The sequence below is a fragment of the Nannobrachium achirus genome (assembly GCF_963921795.1).
Source record: "Nannobrachium achirus genome assembly, chromosome: 19".
In the NCBI taxonomy this organism is placed as follows: domain Eukaryota; kingdom Metazoa; phylum Chordata; class Actinopteri; order Myctophiformes; family Myctophidae; genus Nannobrachium; species Nannobrachium achirus.
Genome location: NC_137826.1, coordinates 37,850,733 through 37,866,631, shown reverse-complemented (window position 1 = coordinate 37,866,631; position 15,899 = coordinate 37,850,733). Strand labels below are relative to the sequence as shown.

Sequence of the window (15,899 nt, the reverse complement as noted above, 5' to 3'; positions counted from 1 at the left end):
AAAAGTGCATTTAGAGCATTGGGACACACGTGCAGCCCCATACATGGACACGTGTTCGACTTTTGGAATGGTGGATTTTTTACAAACCCTTCAGATAGTCTGGGATCAGTTCACTTTACGGGGTTTGATCCGGTCGGGAGCGGAAACCACTTTACGTCATGTTGTAGTCCTAGACGGACTACACTTTGGCCGGAACTATCAACCGGATTCAGTTTTAACCCAAAACATTCCCCTGCACCCAAGGACATACTTTTAGGGCCGACCTAATAAACACCTTGATGAGGCGTAGTTTTGCCTTCAAAAAATTCGTTTGGTATGTGCATCTTTTAATCCAACTCGTAGCGACTGGCAAGACTGCGTAGGCTACTCCAGCATTTTAAAAGGGATTGGGGAAACAAACGGAGGGGACCAAATCAAAGCGACGCCGCTTCTATAGTGGTTTCCGCGCTTTAGGCGGAAACCAAACGGTCTGTTGTGAACGAACACCAGGCTCTCTCTCCGGAGAAAGCCTGGTAGGCGAGGTTACCCTTCAGAGGGGCGAGGCAGGCCGTCCCTCTCTGTTGCCTTTGCGCGTCCCCGACGATTTTACGTGGTCACTCCCCCCTTTACGCACCGTGCGTGCGTGCGCGCTCCCGGCCCCTTGTATCGCGTGGTGGGGATCATCCATGTTGCTGCCTGCCTGCCTGGTGGTAGTGGTGGTGGTGTGAAGCTACGGTTGTAATTTTGACAGAGAAAGCTAACGTCTCGCAAACGCTCGTTTTTTATATGTTTTAACTCGGCATTTCCCACTCTGCGTCTTAGACTGAAGCTCTTTTGGTCTAGGGGTGGAGTGGAGAAGCGACCACGGACGACTTTTATTCCACTTCCATCAAATCTAAGGTATCGAATTGCCTGGTTATTTTTTTTGGAGGGGGTAGGGTGGACGACCCGTGTCTCGTTGAAGAAGGAGCTAAAAGAAGGGGGGAAATGGCCACTCAGGTGGAGCAGGCTCCTCTCCTGATCTCCAAGACGATCCACGGAGGTGGTGGCGGCGAAGAGGAGCGTTTGGATAGTAACAGTAAAGCAGGGCCGACCAAGAAGCAGCAGATGGGGGCCGCTAGTGTCGACGCCAAGGAGGGGGACAACAGCAACAACCTGGCCGGAGGAGGTGGAACCAAACAAGCGAAAGAGGATAGCAACAACCAGGCGAAGAACAACAACAAGGACAGTGTGGAGCAGGGAGGCTCTTCTGGCGGCTCCAACAACAAGAACAACAACCACAACAAGAAGGAGCAGACGACGTCGTCGGAGGAGGATAAAAGTAGCACTACTACTACCACCAATAACAAGAAGGAATTTACCGAGGCCCCCCCGCCCAAGGTGAACCCGTGGACCAAGAAGATGAACAACAACGCAGTGGTGACCCCCACCGTGGTCAGCGTGAACGGACAGGCGGCACATCATGGTTTGTACCCCCTCATCCGAAGCATTGGTTCTCAAAGTGGGGTCCGGGGACCCCCAGGGGTCCTTGAGGGAGTTCCAGGGTGTCCCCAGCTAAATGATAGTTGGGAACCAAATGGACCCTTATTGGGTATGGAACCCAATTATTGTCTGTGGAACCCTTATTGGGTATGGTCCACTGGTTAATTTGGTTCCATTTGTACACTCTGAGTTAAATTAACAATATATTTTACAATATAAATTGGGGTCCCAGAGATGGAAATGCCATTAAATGGGGGTCCGAAAAAGTTTGTTAACCTCTGACCTAAACGGCTACTGTCTTTCCATGTATTGCTGGAGTGTGTTGGTTTATATTTAGAGTAAAAGGGCCCCTTGCTATTCCTGGATCATCTCACTGTGTGTGTGGACTGCTGACATGTCTGTGTGAGCTCCAGGCTGTGTGGAAGTGGAGTTGCCATGCAAAACGCTTTTAAATCGTATGCAAAATGATACCATCGCCATGACAGGCGTTGTTATAATTGTGTTATAATAACACGAGTTGTATATTTGAGTCGTGAGTCTGAACAAGGGATTCGTCCCTTTTGGTTTTTGAGTTGTGTGGTCTTGTGTCGTTGCTGGACAACATTAGGTTACTCTTGTCCCTGGTATTTTATAAAGTTTTTTCCCCCACCATGTTAAATACGATCAGATGTGATGTGTGTTGTTGCTGAGAGTCGTTAGGATATTTAAGCCAAGTCACCGTGGCGTGCAGTGGTCATGCTGGGGGGTTTAAACTCATCCAGTGAGAGTTGAGTTCTGTACAAAATGTGCAGCAGGCGTTCACGTTGTTTTAAGTGCACATCGTCGATGTGTTTTGCACATTGGCGGAGATGAAATCACTACCATGCCATGCAATGCATATTTACATTAATCGAATGCAGCATTATATTGCATTCAGACACGGGTCTACCATCCCTGTCTGGGCCTAGTAGTCAGACGTGAAGCCCTTTAGCTTTAGCAGGACCCGTACTGCCATCAGCTTCCAGGGCGATTCCCCACTGTTTCAGAGCCAAACTCCACAGTCCTCCCTTTTAAGGGCCAGTGAGAGTGGTGCGATGTCTCCCGGTGTCGGCTAATCTGTATGAAAACCACGAGTTATCGATCAGCATCTGTCCGTTTTTTGAAGTCTTAAAAACCCTGCACATTTTGTTATGGGTCGTCACGTGTTCTCTCCACGTGTTCCCCTTGAGCCAGCTGCTTAATGTGGGAACATCGATGTGATCAAAAAATGTGCTGCCACTGGTGATCTTTATGTCTGTGTTTTCCTAAATAGCAGGGGAAAACAAGCGACTCTTTGATCCGTGGCTGTGTGTCAACGCGCAGTGTAATGATTGTTAGCACAGAAGAACACAGCCCAGCTAGCAGCTTAGCTAGGAAGCTAGCTCGCTAACGCTAGCCAAGCCAGTGTGTGACTGTGTGAGAGAGAGATCATGTGTGTGTGATACATAATGGCTTCAGTCAGCCGCCGCATGATAACGCTACTAAATGGATGTTAGCTTCCAGCTATTCCAGGATGTATATGTTCAGAACCACTGTTTCACTTGCAAATATCAATGTTGATGTGTCGTGTCAGGGGAAGGTCAGATGCCAAAGAGACATGATAAAGCCACTCCGTGGAGATACATTGATGTTTGTTCACACAGGGAGGAGACCTGGCCGCTGCAGCTCCCATGGTTCCTCTTCTCCTCTTGTGTGTCAAGGCAACGTGGTCCCTTGTCTCCCAGCCATGTGTTTATATCACCCAGTGTGACCGTTCTAACGCTGACACATCATCGGCATTTGTTCTGTCCTGTCCTGTGTCGGCGTGTCATTTTAAACCGGCCACACGCACGCATTGGCTGTGTTTTTGTTAGCCAGGTGTTGTGCTGCCGGCTGCTGCATGGGCTGACAAGAGGGAGACATCATGGGTAAACAACGCTGCTTCAGGGCTTCTGTCGTTCTGTGAATGCTGACGACCCCCTTCCCCCCACACACATGCAGCACAGTGTGTACTCTAGTCTGGATGCCTGGGTGGATGTATGGGTCTGGGGGGTGCATGCACATATTGTATGCATGCACCCCCCCCCCCCTCACTCTCACAGTGCTGTCTGCACCATTCAGCAGGCAAGCTGGACAATAGCCACAGGTTGTTGTTATAAGTATGCAGCAAAAACGCATAGTCTTTCATTTCATTTTTGTGTTGATGTCATTTTAAAGTTGTGTCTCTGCTGTTTCACTTGCATGCATATGCAATTTGATCACGTTTTCCTGATGACAGAATATAATGGTATGCTGATCTGTCTAGGGTTTGTAATCTTGTTTGCAGGTCACATTTTCGCACTGACTTGTCATTGTTCCCTTGTGCTGGGCATTATCTGAGAGTAACGTATTTGCATCTGTAGTTTTGTGGGAATTAATTACATCTAAAGGCCCATTCCCACTGGGCCAGATAACAGATATCTGGAGATATTTCTCCAGATATTTTTCAATGCAAAGTGGATGGTAGACACAGATAAAAAAAATATTTGCCACAGATAAAAGTATCTGTAGCTACCATCCACTTTGCATGGAAAAATATCTGGAGAAATATCTCCAGATATCTGTTATCTGGCCCAGTGGGAATGGGCCTTTAAGTCTACCTGTTTTTCTGTGTAGGTAGAGTTATACCTGCCAGAACTTGCCTTGTGTCGTTACTGTCATGTAACACCCATAGGGCTGGGCCAAAGGTTCAGCTCTTGACAAGCATCATTTATTTGTACAAATAATATACCTCGTTACATGTGTGCTCCAGAACCTTTTTTTGTTGTTGTGCTATTTGCATTGGCTTGTCCTTCATCTCAGAAGCATTGGATTGTTGCTCTTCTCAGGCTAATGTGTGCACTGTGCAGTGAGTTTGAACAACTTTACCTACATTTATTCATTTTCAAGTACGATGCTTGTCTGGCCTGTATCAGTACTGACACTGACAAGTGACTATCGGCTTCAGTCCTGTGGCAAGGAAAGGCTCGAGGCGCGCTAACTAGTACATAACTAGTACATAAAGACTTTGCACCTTTGAGTTTGTGCTGTACAGTTGTGAGCTTAGTATGAGTTCGTAAATTATTCTGATTATAAGCTTACTTTTCATAGCCACAGTATTTCACGTGTTTGTTCACGAGAAACCCACAATAACAAGAGTAGATTACCTTTTTCAAAATTTGATCAGACACTTTTGTAAAGAGCAGATAACAACCACATGTGAGTCCCGGCCTGGACACATTTAAGCCTATATTTATATATTTATATCTGGTGACCATGCACCATTGTTGCCTCCTGATAACTCCAGGCTGGACAGACACACCTGCTCAAGAGTCAGACATCCATGATCACCTGTCATTGTTTTAATGTCAGAGGATGATGAGCTGTAGTTGCACCATTAAAAACGGACGCTCCAGATAAGTGAAAATGTGATATGGAAGTGAGGTATATTTTGTAGGGTGAGAATGCCTTTAGAAAGGCTGGTTTGGGAGATACCTTATTATTGGTAGATGCTATAAAATGTTGAATTGGCATGTAATGTATACAGGCATAATTCAGAGAGAGAATGCTTGAGGCAAAGTGACATGCTCTGCGGCAGGGTGTCTTAAGCCAACACAATAACTTTTTTTGGACACAAGCCAGAGTAGCCAGGTGTGCAAACGTGTAACGTTTTTTTTTAAATAATATATATTTTATTTTTATTTGTACTTCATCTGTCATTATTTCATGGTTATGGATATTGTTGCTGAGCTTTGCAGCAGAAGATATTAAAGAAACCTAAGCATATGCCATTTAGGCCTGGGGCGGTATGGACATTTTGTTACCGCGATTACCGTCTTCCCATTTACCGCCGGTACTGCGGTAATTACCGCACCCCCGTATCTATTAATTAAGGTTCGGCGATAAGCCAAAATATTGCAATCATCTTCCCAAAAGGAGGGGCGACACAGCCTGACTGCCCGAGTTATACTTCTCCGTACAGCACAGCGTGTCTGGCTTTCAAAGGAGCAGATCTACAAGCTCACAACACGTCGCATCCGCGATGCGTTCTGAGCTTTTAGATCTGCACTGTCGGGTTACCATAGTAACGTAGGCAAGCTACGTAGGCTAGCTACTTGGGCTATTCAGACACAAACAGCTGAAGGAAGGGTTGTCAGATCGTGTACAGTGATTCTGTAAACTCACGTCACGTCTCAACTCTCAAATCGCAGTGATTGAGTGCTGCTATATACAGGTTTTAGTTACAAGACTTGACAGAAAAGGTTATAAAATCGCCGACGCGCCGCTGGACGGAGCACAACGTGCGACGGAGAAAGTAAAATAGTTTCTCCACAGTGGAGAGGCGACACAGCCTGACTGCCCGAGTTATACTTCTCCGTACAGCACAGCGTGTCTGGCTTTCAAAGGAGCAGATCTACAAGCTCACAACACGTCGCATCCGCGATGCGTTCTGAGCTTTTAGATCTGCACTGTCGGGTTACCATAGTAACGTAGGCAAGCTACGTAGGCTAGCTACTTGGGCTATTCAGACACAAACAGCTGAAGGAAGGGTTGTCAGATCGTGTACAGTGATTCTGTAAACTCACGTCACGTCACGTCTCAACTCTCAAATCGCAGTGATTGAGTGCTGCTATATACAGGTTTTAGTTACAAGACTTGACAGAAAAGGTTATAAAATCGCCGACGCGCCGCTGGACGGAGCACAACGAGCGACGCGGTGGAGAAAGTAAAATAGTTTCATTTTCGGCTTTAGTCCACGCGGCCCGCGCTCCGCCAGTAATCCGTACGTATGAATAAAAAAAGATATGCCACAACACAAGGTAGCCTATGTATTAACATCCTTGTGTCGAGTGGATTACAGAGAAAGAGTTGTGCTCCGTACTCTATCTATGCCCTGCGTGCAGCCGTGCACTGTGTACACTGCAGGTCTCTGTGTGTGAGTGACGTATGTGGCTTCCAACGTGTGGTACACGGCCCAGAGCAGAGCGGCATGGAGCGCATGCGGTCCTCGCTTCTCCCCCGTTTTAAAACTCGCTTGTTTTCCAATAAAAAATAGACCTTTTTTTTGTCTTTTTACCGCGGTAAGCACAATGACACCGCGGTAGACCTCGGTATACCGCGGTACGGCGGTACGGCGGTTACCGCCTCCAACCCTAATGCCATTACACAATCATCCATTGTTTCCAATGTGACTGACTTACTTTTTGTATTTTGTCACTGCTCTCTGACAGACTATTGTCTAAAATGTCATGGTTACTTACTTGGATGAAGGCAGTTAGAACGAAAAGATAAAGATAAATGTAAACTGTGTCAAGTGAAAGTAAAAGATGGTGTTTCCCTACAAGTCAGACATTTGAAAAGTGTTGAAAGATTATATTACATTTTGTTTCTTAGTAGCTGCAAATTGACCTCCTGGAATGAAGGAACAAAACTGCATCTTGAAAGATAAATTGATTTCCCTTAATTTTCGAATGGCAATGTTATATTCAATATCGCATGTATTCCAAAACACTAGCCAGTGTTATTTTACCAGCCAAATGTCATTTGTAGATATATAAACTAGTAAATCCAGTTTAAGGTTCCGGCCAAGACATTTCCTTTTAAACAAACTAAAGTAGCAACAGACCTTTGTTTGTAATTATCATAGGCTAGAAAGCAAGCCACGTTTGAGGGTTTACACACAATAGAGCAAATACAGATTACTGTTACTTAATGTGAAACATGAATGGAATAGTTTTTCGGAGGAAATGATGCCACGTGGAGTCCAGCATGCTCAGCTACTATACATACAAAGCGGAACCGGATGTTCGATAACGAGATGGCAGCATCGATTCCGAAACAGTTACCAATCCGATATAGCACACTTTAGAAATATTTATACATGAAATATGATATACAAATAAGTAAAATAAAACTAAAATAAAAGCACATATTTATGATCGGTCAGCTTCGCTGCGATCCGATCCACGTTTTTTGGCTGATATCGAGCCGATATCCAATCTGAAGATCAAATCGCTGCTTCTCTATATACAGTAGAATAACTATAAGCTTGGAATGGTGTTTTCTAACCACATGACAGTAGCCAATAGCTAAGCCAAACTTAACAGCCACACTAGACTCAATATACACCATTGCCATTTAAACCTAATCTATTACAGGTGAAAATATGTAAGGTTTTGTGACATGATGGGCCATGAGAAACTATTTGTATTTTTATCTACATATTATGAACTGTAGTTATATTCTTAGTGTTGAAAACCCAAGAAACTAAACTTCTTGTGAATCCATGCGGTTTCAATGCGTGCTGCTTATATTGATCCAAATAACACAATTTCCAATTGCAATAAAATGTCTCCTTTTCAGTTCTGGGGCTTTGCTACATAGAAACGCTAACCAGCAACAGTTATCACTACTGAAGTCATTGTCAGTGTTGTACTGGCAATGATGTAACAGTCACTTGTTACAAGAATGTCTCCAAAATGTGTTAAACACTTAAACCCATTGTTGTCAACACTTTGTTGACTGGGGTGTTGAGTTGCATTGTCTGTAGCCTGCTTTAAATCCACTGGATCCATTGGAAGCAGCAGGTTGTTTGCAGTTTACTGTGAGTAAAGCTACACTGCATCTGACTTGTGACCTGGTCAAGGAACCAGTTCAGGGTTGGTCAGGTAACACGTCAATATTCTTAGTGCCTGGGGGCCACCATTCACAAACGGGTGTAAATTGAACCGTTGCTATTTCAAATGACTATAGATACAAAGTGAGAGATAAAGACATATCCATGTTCTTTGAGAGATAACATTGTCATTTTGTTTCCAAAATGTAGTGGTTTGTTTTTTTATCAGGAATTAAAACACTTTGTCTTCTGTTTTTAAATCCTGTATACTTTGAGTGGGCCCCAGGGGTCTATCCATGGCCATCCTTTTTTTTGCTGTACACTAAACTAAAGCTTTGCCAAAACAAGCTCACAACACGGTGCGTTGCAACTTTGTTGAGCTTGTAGATCAACTATTATTTTTGAAGAATTGTCACCCATTTGGGCTGAATGTTTGCCTAGAGCTCAAGGGGTTTATTAAAGAGCTACTGCATATCTGCAATGATAAAACTACATGCTGAACTATTTGTGGTTTTGGAGCTGCCCGACAGCATTCACTTACAGTATATCGATACTTGGGATTCACCAAGCAGGGGTATAGTCTCAATGTTAGCATAAACATTAAACAAACACCTGTTTGTGTTTCTCTATTTCAGCGTCGGCATTAATCCTCAAACCTGTGAGTCGGCCTCTCCTTTGTTATTTGTGTAGAGTAATGTCCCCTGTTGAGCGGGACTGGAGACAATGACTGCCTACCAAGATTTTCTACGAGGTGTCAGGAGTCAGGAGGACCCCATAGGGGTCACAGACCCAGGAGTGCTAATGTGTGAAAGGCTAAAGAGGGATCGTTCTTGCATTGCAAGATTACCTCTGACTGTGAGTCAATAGATTGCGCTGCCCTGTGTGTGTGAATCCAGCCAAAACTAAACTGACATGATGTTGTTTTGATCATTCCAAGATTATATGGTAGAGGTAATATTGCAGCTACATCTAAGGGGGAAAAAGAATACATAAAACATTATTACATACATGCCGATATTGTCCTTTAGATATATAATTCAACAATACTCTATCATACAGAGAGCTTAACAATTAGTGGTTCTCATTCATCCATTCCTTGCACCAGCGGCAGCAGAGCTGCTATGCAAGGTGCTGACCGACTCGTCACGGGCAGGAAGAGCTGGGCAATCGAACCATCAACCCTGCGGTTAGTGGGCCGGCCGCTCTACCTCACGAGCCACAGCCTGAAAGGAAAACAACAGTGAGATAGAGTGGAGATTATATTGGTGGGTGGTGGTGAGTCATTATTAGCCATCAGCCTGTCCCAGAGTCTTCTGTTGGTCAGTTTTAAATGAGCTCATGATCTCTCAGAGCTGTGAGGGTGAATAGAAGCAGTGGTGATTGGTTGGAGCTGAGAGTGCTTCTGTTCTACTTTTTTTTTTTTTTAAACCCACCACAAAGTTAATTGAGTCCTTTTAAATCATACAGTTCTCATGTGTTTGTGCTCCCAGTCCCTCCATTTCTCAGTGTTTGGGTTCAGAAGACCGTTCTGTTCCTTGTTGAGAGGGCTTTTACACAGCTTTTGTGTAAAAAGACAACGAAACAAAAAGAGAATGATTTAATGAGTTGAGTACTTATTTGTCTTCTGTGTGTATCCATATATGTATGTCATATTTGTTTATGCCAATAAAATCAAAGCCTGCTCTGCTTCTGTTTCATGCGGAAATACATGAAACACAGAAAGCCAAAATTGCCCTGAATGCCATTTCATGGGGACTTGAAGAGCATGTGGGCGACTGGGCGTGCATAATGGCCTTTCATGCCATGGAAAGATGCTTTTGGTGGGGGTTTTGTTTTGTAAGTGGTCTATCCCAATAAGATGGACCCAGTGACACAAAAGTGGCCTGTCCTCCCCTGCCCCTCTCTCCCTAACCCACATACAGTATATAACACACCCATCATTACCCACACAGAGTCACAGACCCAGCGTTTTAGGTGGGTCTGTGTAGCTGCTTTATCTGTTGAAGGGTCGTGTCTGGACTCTGTGATATGGAAGCATCCGCTCCTTAGAGGGGAGTGTAGGCAAGTGCAGAGGGCGTGTGTTGTGTATTGTGCATCCTCCCCAGTAATCAGTCTAGTCAAATTAAACCATGTTTACGGTAAGGAACTTTTGTTGGCAGATGGCAACATGTTGGAGAGGGAAAGAGTCCATCAAACTGCCGTAGCTTGCAAACTTCCGAAATGTGATGCAATGTTCGGTAATGGGGTTTCGTCTTATGCGACGAAGTACTGTGACCCAAGTTTTGCAGAAAATGTGGGACATTACACTTACAGAAGTTACAGTGTGAGGGACTCCGTCACTCACTCAGCGTAATGCACCAATCACACCAAAGAAGCGACCGCAGTCTCCGTACCCAGAGCGTCTGTGCATGACCAATGAAAATGGCTGCATTCATTAACATTAAGCAGCGGGTGGGGGGAGTCCGTGCTCTTATGCTTGAGCGCCTGGTGGGTTTCAAGCGCAACAAAGAACATTGAAGGGTGGCCACAGCTGAATGGGTGGAGAGCCTTCCCGGGAAGCAGAAGGTCAAGGTGTACCTGGACAAGACATAAAATAAATGACAAAAACTTGTAGATCAGGTATTTGTCTATGTTTTAGTGTCTCGAAATGTAATCTATAATGCTGATGTTGCTGACATGATGTTCAGGAAAAATCAGGACACATTAGCTGCATAATTACGATGTAAAAAATAATAATGGCCCATACCGGTATATCTGTGTGGTCGATTGGGCCCACTTCGACCAGCCACACACATTCAAAACGGTGGCCATGTCCTCCTGAGCGGCTACCTCACTAAGCAAATGACTGTGATCTAGTTAACAAGGATCTGTCTCTTTAAGAACAGCGCTGGCAGCTGTGACGTACCAGGAAACAGCCCAGAGTTTGTATCAGCCTCAGTCCATGTGACACAGAATCAGTGCAGACAGTGGAGCTCTGTCTAATTGTGTGGAAAGAGTGGACAGCTTTCCTGTCTCGTTATTACGCTGTGATGGCAGCACCAAGAACAACGCCCCAAAATCATTGATAAGAAGTGCACTTGGATTTGAAGTGAATGGAAAAAGCAGAGCCAATAAGTGGCTTGGCTGTGCTGTGGAGTGTTTGGCAAAGGAAGGCGCGGTTGTTGAACGAGTCACGTTGACTGACTGGTATTTCTTTATGTCCATATAAATACAGATTGATGGAAAGTCTCTACAGTAGTAATATATACATGTCATACCATCATGTGTCAAGTTAACCCCCCCCCCCCCCACACACACACACACACCCCCACCCTGACAAGCACTTGGCATTGTAGGAGTAGGCATTACATTTAGTTTGACTCGGTTCCACAGATAAATATTATGAAAATAGCCAAGCCTGTAGATCGGCTATTTTCAAAAGCTTTGCCTCTCTTTCCTTGATAATATTTTACAATTTGGCCAATGTTTGACATTTCTTTTGTATATTTTGTTGGTTACTTTTGATGATGTAGTTGGTTTGTTTACCGTTGAATGATAAAACAATGTCAAAACAAAATCATTTGGCGACCCCCAGTTTGGGAACCCTTGACCTAGTCTAAGGTTGTTGATTGAACCTTTGAAATCAGGCTGCTCAGTGAGACACCTCCACTCAGTATAGGCCGCTTGTGGGTGTGTTCTTCCAACCTTGCATGAGGTGACATTGATGAGCAGTGCTCATCCCCAAATGTTGATTTATTTTTTCTTCTTGGTGATCGAAACAAAACGCTTGGTATTGTGACATGCGTGCAACTGGCCAATGGCCATACGTATACTACATTTAGGTAAAACCAGGAAGTCTACTGCTGCAATTTAGGCAGAGGAAGCAGAGGAAAATGTTTGGTATGTAGGTTTGTATGTATATACATACATTTGTATTTGGACAGTGAATGCTGGATGATTTTAAAGATTATATAGTGAGAAATGAGAACGGGATGATTTAAGCTAATTGCAACAAACATGCTGTATCAGGATTATAGTGTGTCAAATCTAACAGACATAATGACTAGCTGATTCCATGTTATGCAGAATAGAAAATACAATCCAAGTGATAGTGGGTTGTCTGCCAGAGTGGTTGGATTCATTGTAGACCGCCCACAGCGTATTATATAGTGTTTAAAGCCAATGTTTCAGTAAGGCAATTCCAACTGCTAGACACAGTTGGCACATTTTGTTTGGTTAAACATTCACGTGGGCAAGCCTTGGATAAATAAGTGAGTATGTTCAGTGTCTGAGCATCTGTCATGGAGCTGTAAATTAAATGAAATTAAAACCAGGCCTATATATCTGTCATCATTTGACTTTTTTGGCGACAACATACAGCTGATGTGTCCCAATTAAAATCTGGCGTTGGGTGTGCTCTAATGTAAATTGTTTGTATTTCAACAATGATGCATCAGAATGGCCTGCTGGACGCAATTAAAGAACTTGCCATGCCTGGAAACCAGGGATGGACTGGGCATCTGGTATAACAGGCATATGCCCGGTGGGCCCCCCATTTTTTTTCTTTTACACTTTTATTTTTGTTCCCGATTTAGGATAGTTAGGGTAATTTTTGGGCTGGGCGGCTACTTAGTTGAAAGGGCCACAGAGCAGAGAGACATCACATGATTGGCCCACTGGCTTGTCTATCATCTGAATACCGGCCTAGTAGCCCAATCACAGGCTACTGTGGCCCAGGAGTCCCACCCAAACATATAACATCCGATACAAGCCCACAACGCGCCAATGCGTTGTAGGCTTGTAGTTCTTCTATGTTCGTTTGCGCCGGTTGTGTTTGTTTGTTGGGTCAGCTCCATAGAGATCTAGGTGATGATCCAGTCGTCTCCAATCCATGTATGGATATCCAGGGTTTGATGATAGCCAGCAGTCTTGATTTGCAAATGAATTCTGTCTTGGCCATATGGAGCTGTCATCAGGGATATCCATATGATTGCCAGAACAGGCTGCCCTGGTCATATATGGAGCGTGACAATCAACAATGTGATGTCACAACCGGTCAGCTATAGACATTGAGGCGTCACTGATTCACTGACTGACAGGATCTGCCGGGTTTCATAGTAAATTGCGACCTACGGTTGCCATTGTGTGGTGTATACAGAGCTTGTTTAATGGCTGGGCCTGGACAAATCTGGGTGGGTGACTATTCAGCTATAGAAATAAATACTTTGTATGAATTGTATTATGTAGAATTGTATTCTCTGTAATATACCTTCATAAGTTGCATATGGGGATATTTTATAGTTTTGTCCTGTTATTTGTATAGCACAAAGTAATAGTCTGTAAGCAACTGTAAAGTCAGTGCTTTCATAAATTAATCCATCTGGCGCTCAGGTGGCGCAGAGGTAAAGTATCTTACCACCATCACAGAGTCTAGGGGTTTGAATCCACAGTGGTGCATCCGGCGTTGTTGAGTGCCTGTACATATTACAGACATAATTGGCTCGTGTTCGGGGGTGGGGAGGGTAATATTGTCATACCACATACTCTTGGGCTGGGGTGGCACCTGTCACTGGTGAGTGTTGTGTGGGAGGAGTACAACAGAGGTGCTACATCCTCCTGGCTTTTCAGTGGCAGGTGAGCCAGTAGGAAACAATAGCAGTGAACACAGAAATGTGTGGATGAATCAATTGGCATAAATTGGGGAGAAAGGGGATAAAAAAGGGAAAGAAAAAGAGATGTGTCTCAATCAGCCTTTTCATAGATTCCATATCATCGTTTGACAGAACAATCAATAGTGTGACTGTGTTTTTCATTCATGTCAAATTTGTCTTTTCAGATATTTAACCACTTGAGCCTTCATTACATAATACATTTTACCTTTTACTGGGGAGGGACTGGGGAGGCTCAGACTATGCACAGGGACACCTCCCTCTCCCTTGCTGGCCTGGACCCTGCTGTCTGTCTGTGCCTTTTACTCGAAATGAGGTGATGTCACTAGACCAGTCATGTGACTCCAGTCAGACACTTGGAGGTGTGTGTGTGGTGGGGGGAGGGGTTGTGGTAGGCGTTGTGGTAGGCAGTCTGCCGGCATGTGCTCTCTGACTAGCATTTCCTCCATATTTGGTTCTAGCAGACTGCTGCTGTGTTGCTGAGATGATCGAAGCCAGCTTGTGACTATAAATTGACTTTCTTAGTGATTATTCTATTGATTGGTATTTTGGTTATTCAAATAATTGAGAATCTTGTTTTTTTATGATTTAAAAATGTATACAACATCTATTAAAAAGGATAGGATCATATAGAGAAGCCAAACACCAAATTTGTAGCCAAATGCAGGCATTTCAGCAGCACAGGGAATGAACAGCAATGGGCGAACACGCACACGGTACATGGATTTTAGAAACAGGCTGTGGCAGTCCCGTAATGCTTTTATCTCTGCTTCCTGTCGCCTATCTGTCTCCAGCCGGCACCACCAACGCCAATTTGAACGGTACTCTGAGTGTGTGCCCACTCTGACAAACTATATGTGCCTGGCCAATAAATAAGCATAAACAAACGGCTTCACATGAACAATATTTGTGTATATGAAACATATATTCCCTATCAAATCTCTTAATTAACACCGATTTGCAAATAAAAGGGTGTCGGAAAGGGTTCATGCATTAAAACATTACAATCCAGCATCCCAGTCACAATGACATTACTTGTCATTTGTTTGTTCTATGTTTATTATTAATTATCTTTGCACTTGCACGGTGTAAATCCAGTTTTCAGTGATGTTTTGGCTCATTTAGCTTTCTTTCTGGCTCTGCAAGAATTTGACTTACGTCTCAGTCCAAAGCAGCCACAACAATACTACAATAATACTGCTTCAGGGAATGGTAACGCTGATATTTTACCAGCATGGTTCTAAAGTTACATTAAACTCTTAACTACCCAGACTATTGAAAAGGAAGCAAATATGAAACCTTCAAAAGTTGGCATGAACGTTTTCTCATTTTGAGAGAGACATTTTGATGAACCGCTATAAGACCATGGGTGCGGGGCAGGAAATGGACTTAAGGGTACATTGACCACAATGGCTCATAATTTCCAGTTTAACTGACTCACCAAAGAGCTAGATTTTAGATCATTTCAGTGACTGGCAGAGTAGGGAAAAACAGCCAGATGCATTCAAAATTCACCACAGAATGGGAGATGGTAGCTTCATAGCTTTAACATGGTGTTTATTTAAGACCTCTGTGCCTACGTGGCACAAGGTTTATTTATAGCTTAACAACCCAAACCCTCTGTGGGTTTTGAACAGGTTTTTCAGAGAAACACTGAAAGAACACCCATGGGAATTTGCCTCTGGACTCCACCTGAGAGTGTTTGTGTTTGTGCGCGTGTGTTTGTGTGCGCGCGCACGCGCGTTTGTGTGTGCGTGCGTGTGCGCATTCATGTGTGTGCATGCCATGCACTCGCTGCAACTGTGTGGAGCTTACATCAATGAGACGTTACAGTAGAGGGCTTGAGTCAGCCCAATGAGCCAGATTGAGATTGTGTAAATTCCTTGCGCAACTTACAATTTCACACTAAGACATGTTGGCGAGATGCCAATAAATGAACTTCAATTGAATTTCGAGGGAGATCTAGTCGGTGGTTAATGTGGATTGGCTGGAAGGCTGGGGGCGGTGCGCCTTATTGGCTAATGCTAATGGTAGCCTGGGGCAGTCGGCAAGCTGCAACAACTGACTGACTGCTGGGAGGTAGGGAGGGAATGGGAAATATGTTTAGATAGGTTAACAGGCGGAATGGCGGGGGGGAGTCAGTGGATGAGAGATTATCA

The 15,899-nt window shown here is 44.1% G+C and overlaps 1 protein-coding gene across 2 annotated transcripts in view; it reads left to right on the top strand.

Moving 5' to 3' along the window:
• Positions 1-687: 687 nt before the first annotated feature.
• The window catches only part of larp1 (La ribonucleoprotein 1, translational regulator), a 65,562-nt gene continuing 50,350 nt past the window's right edge, over positions 688-15,899 (top strand). For both annotated transcript variants that reach the window (XM_080749900.1, XM_080749899.1), the window contains exon 1: positions 688-1,444. In XM_080749900.1, the coding sequence (XP_080606026.1) occupies positions 967-1,444 (478 nt within the window). In that variant the 5' untranslated portion in view covers positions 688-966. The remainder of the gene's footprint in view (positions 1,445-15,899) is intronic.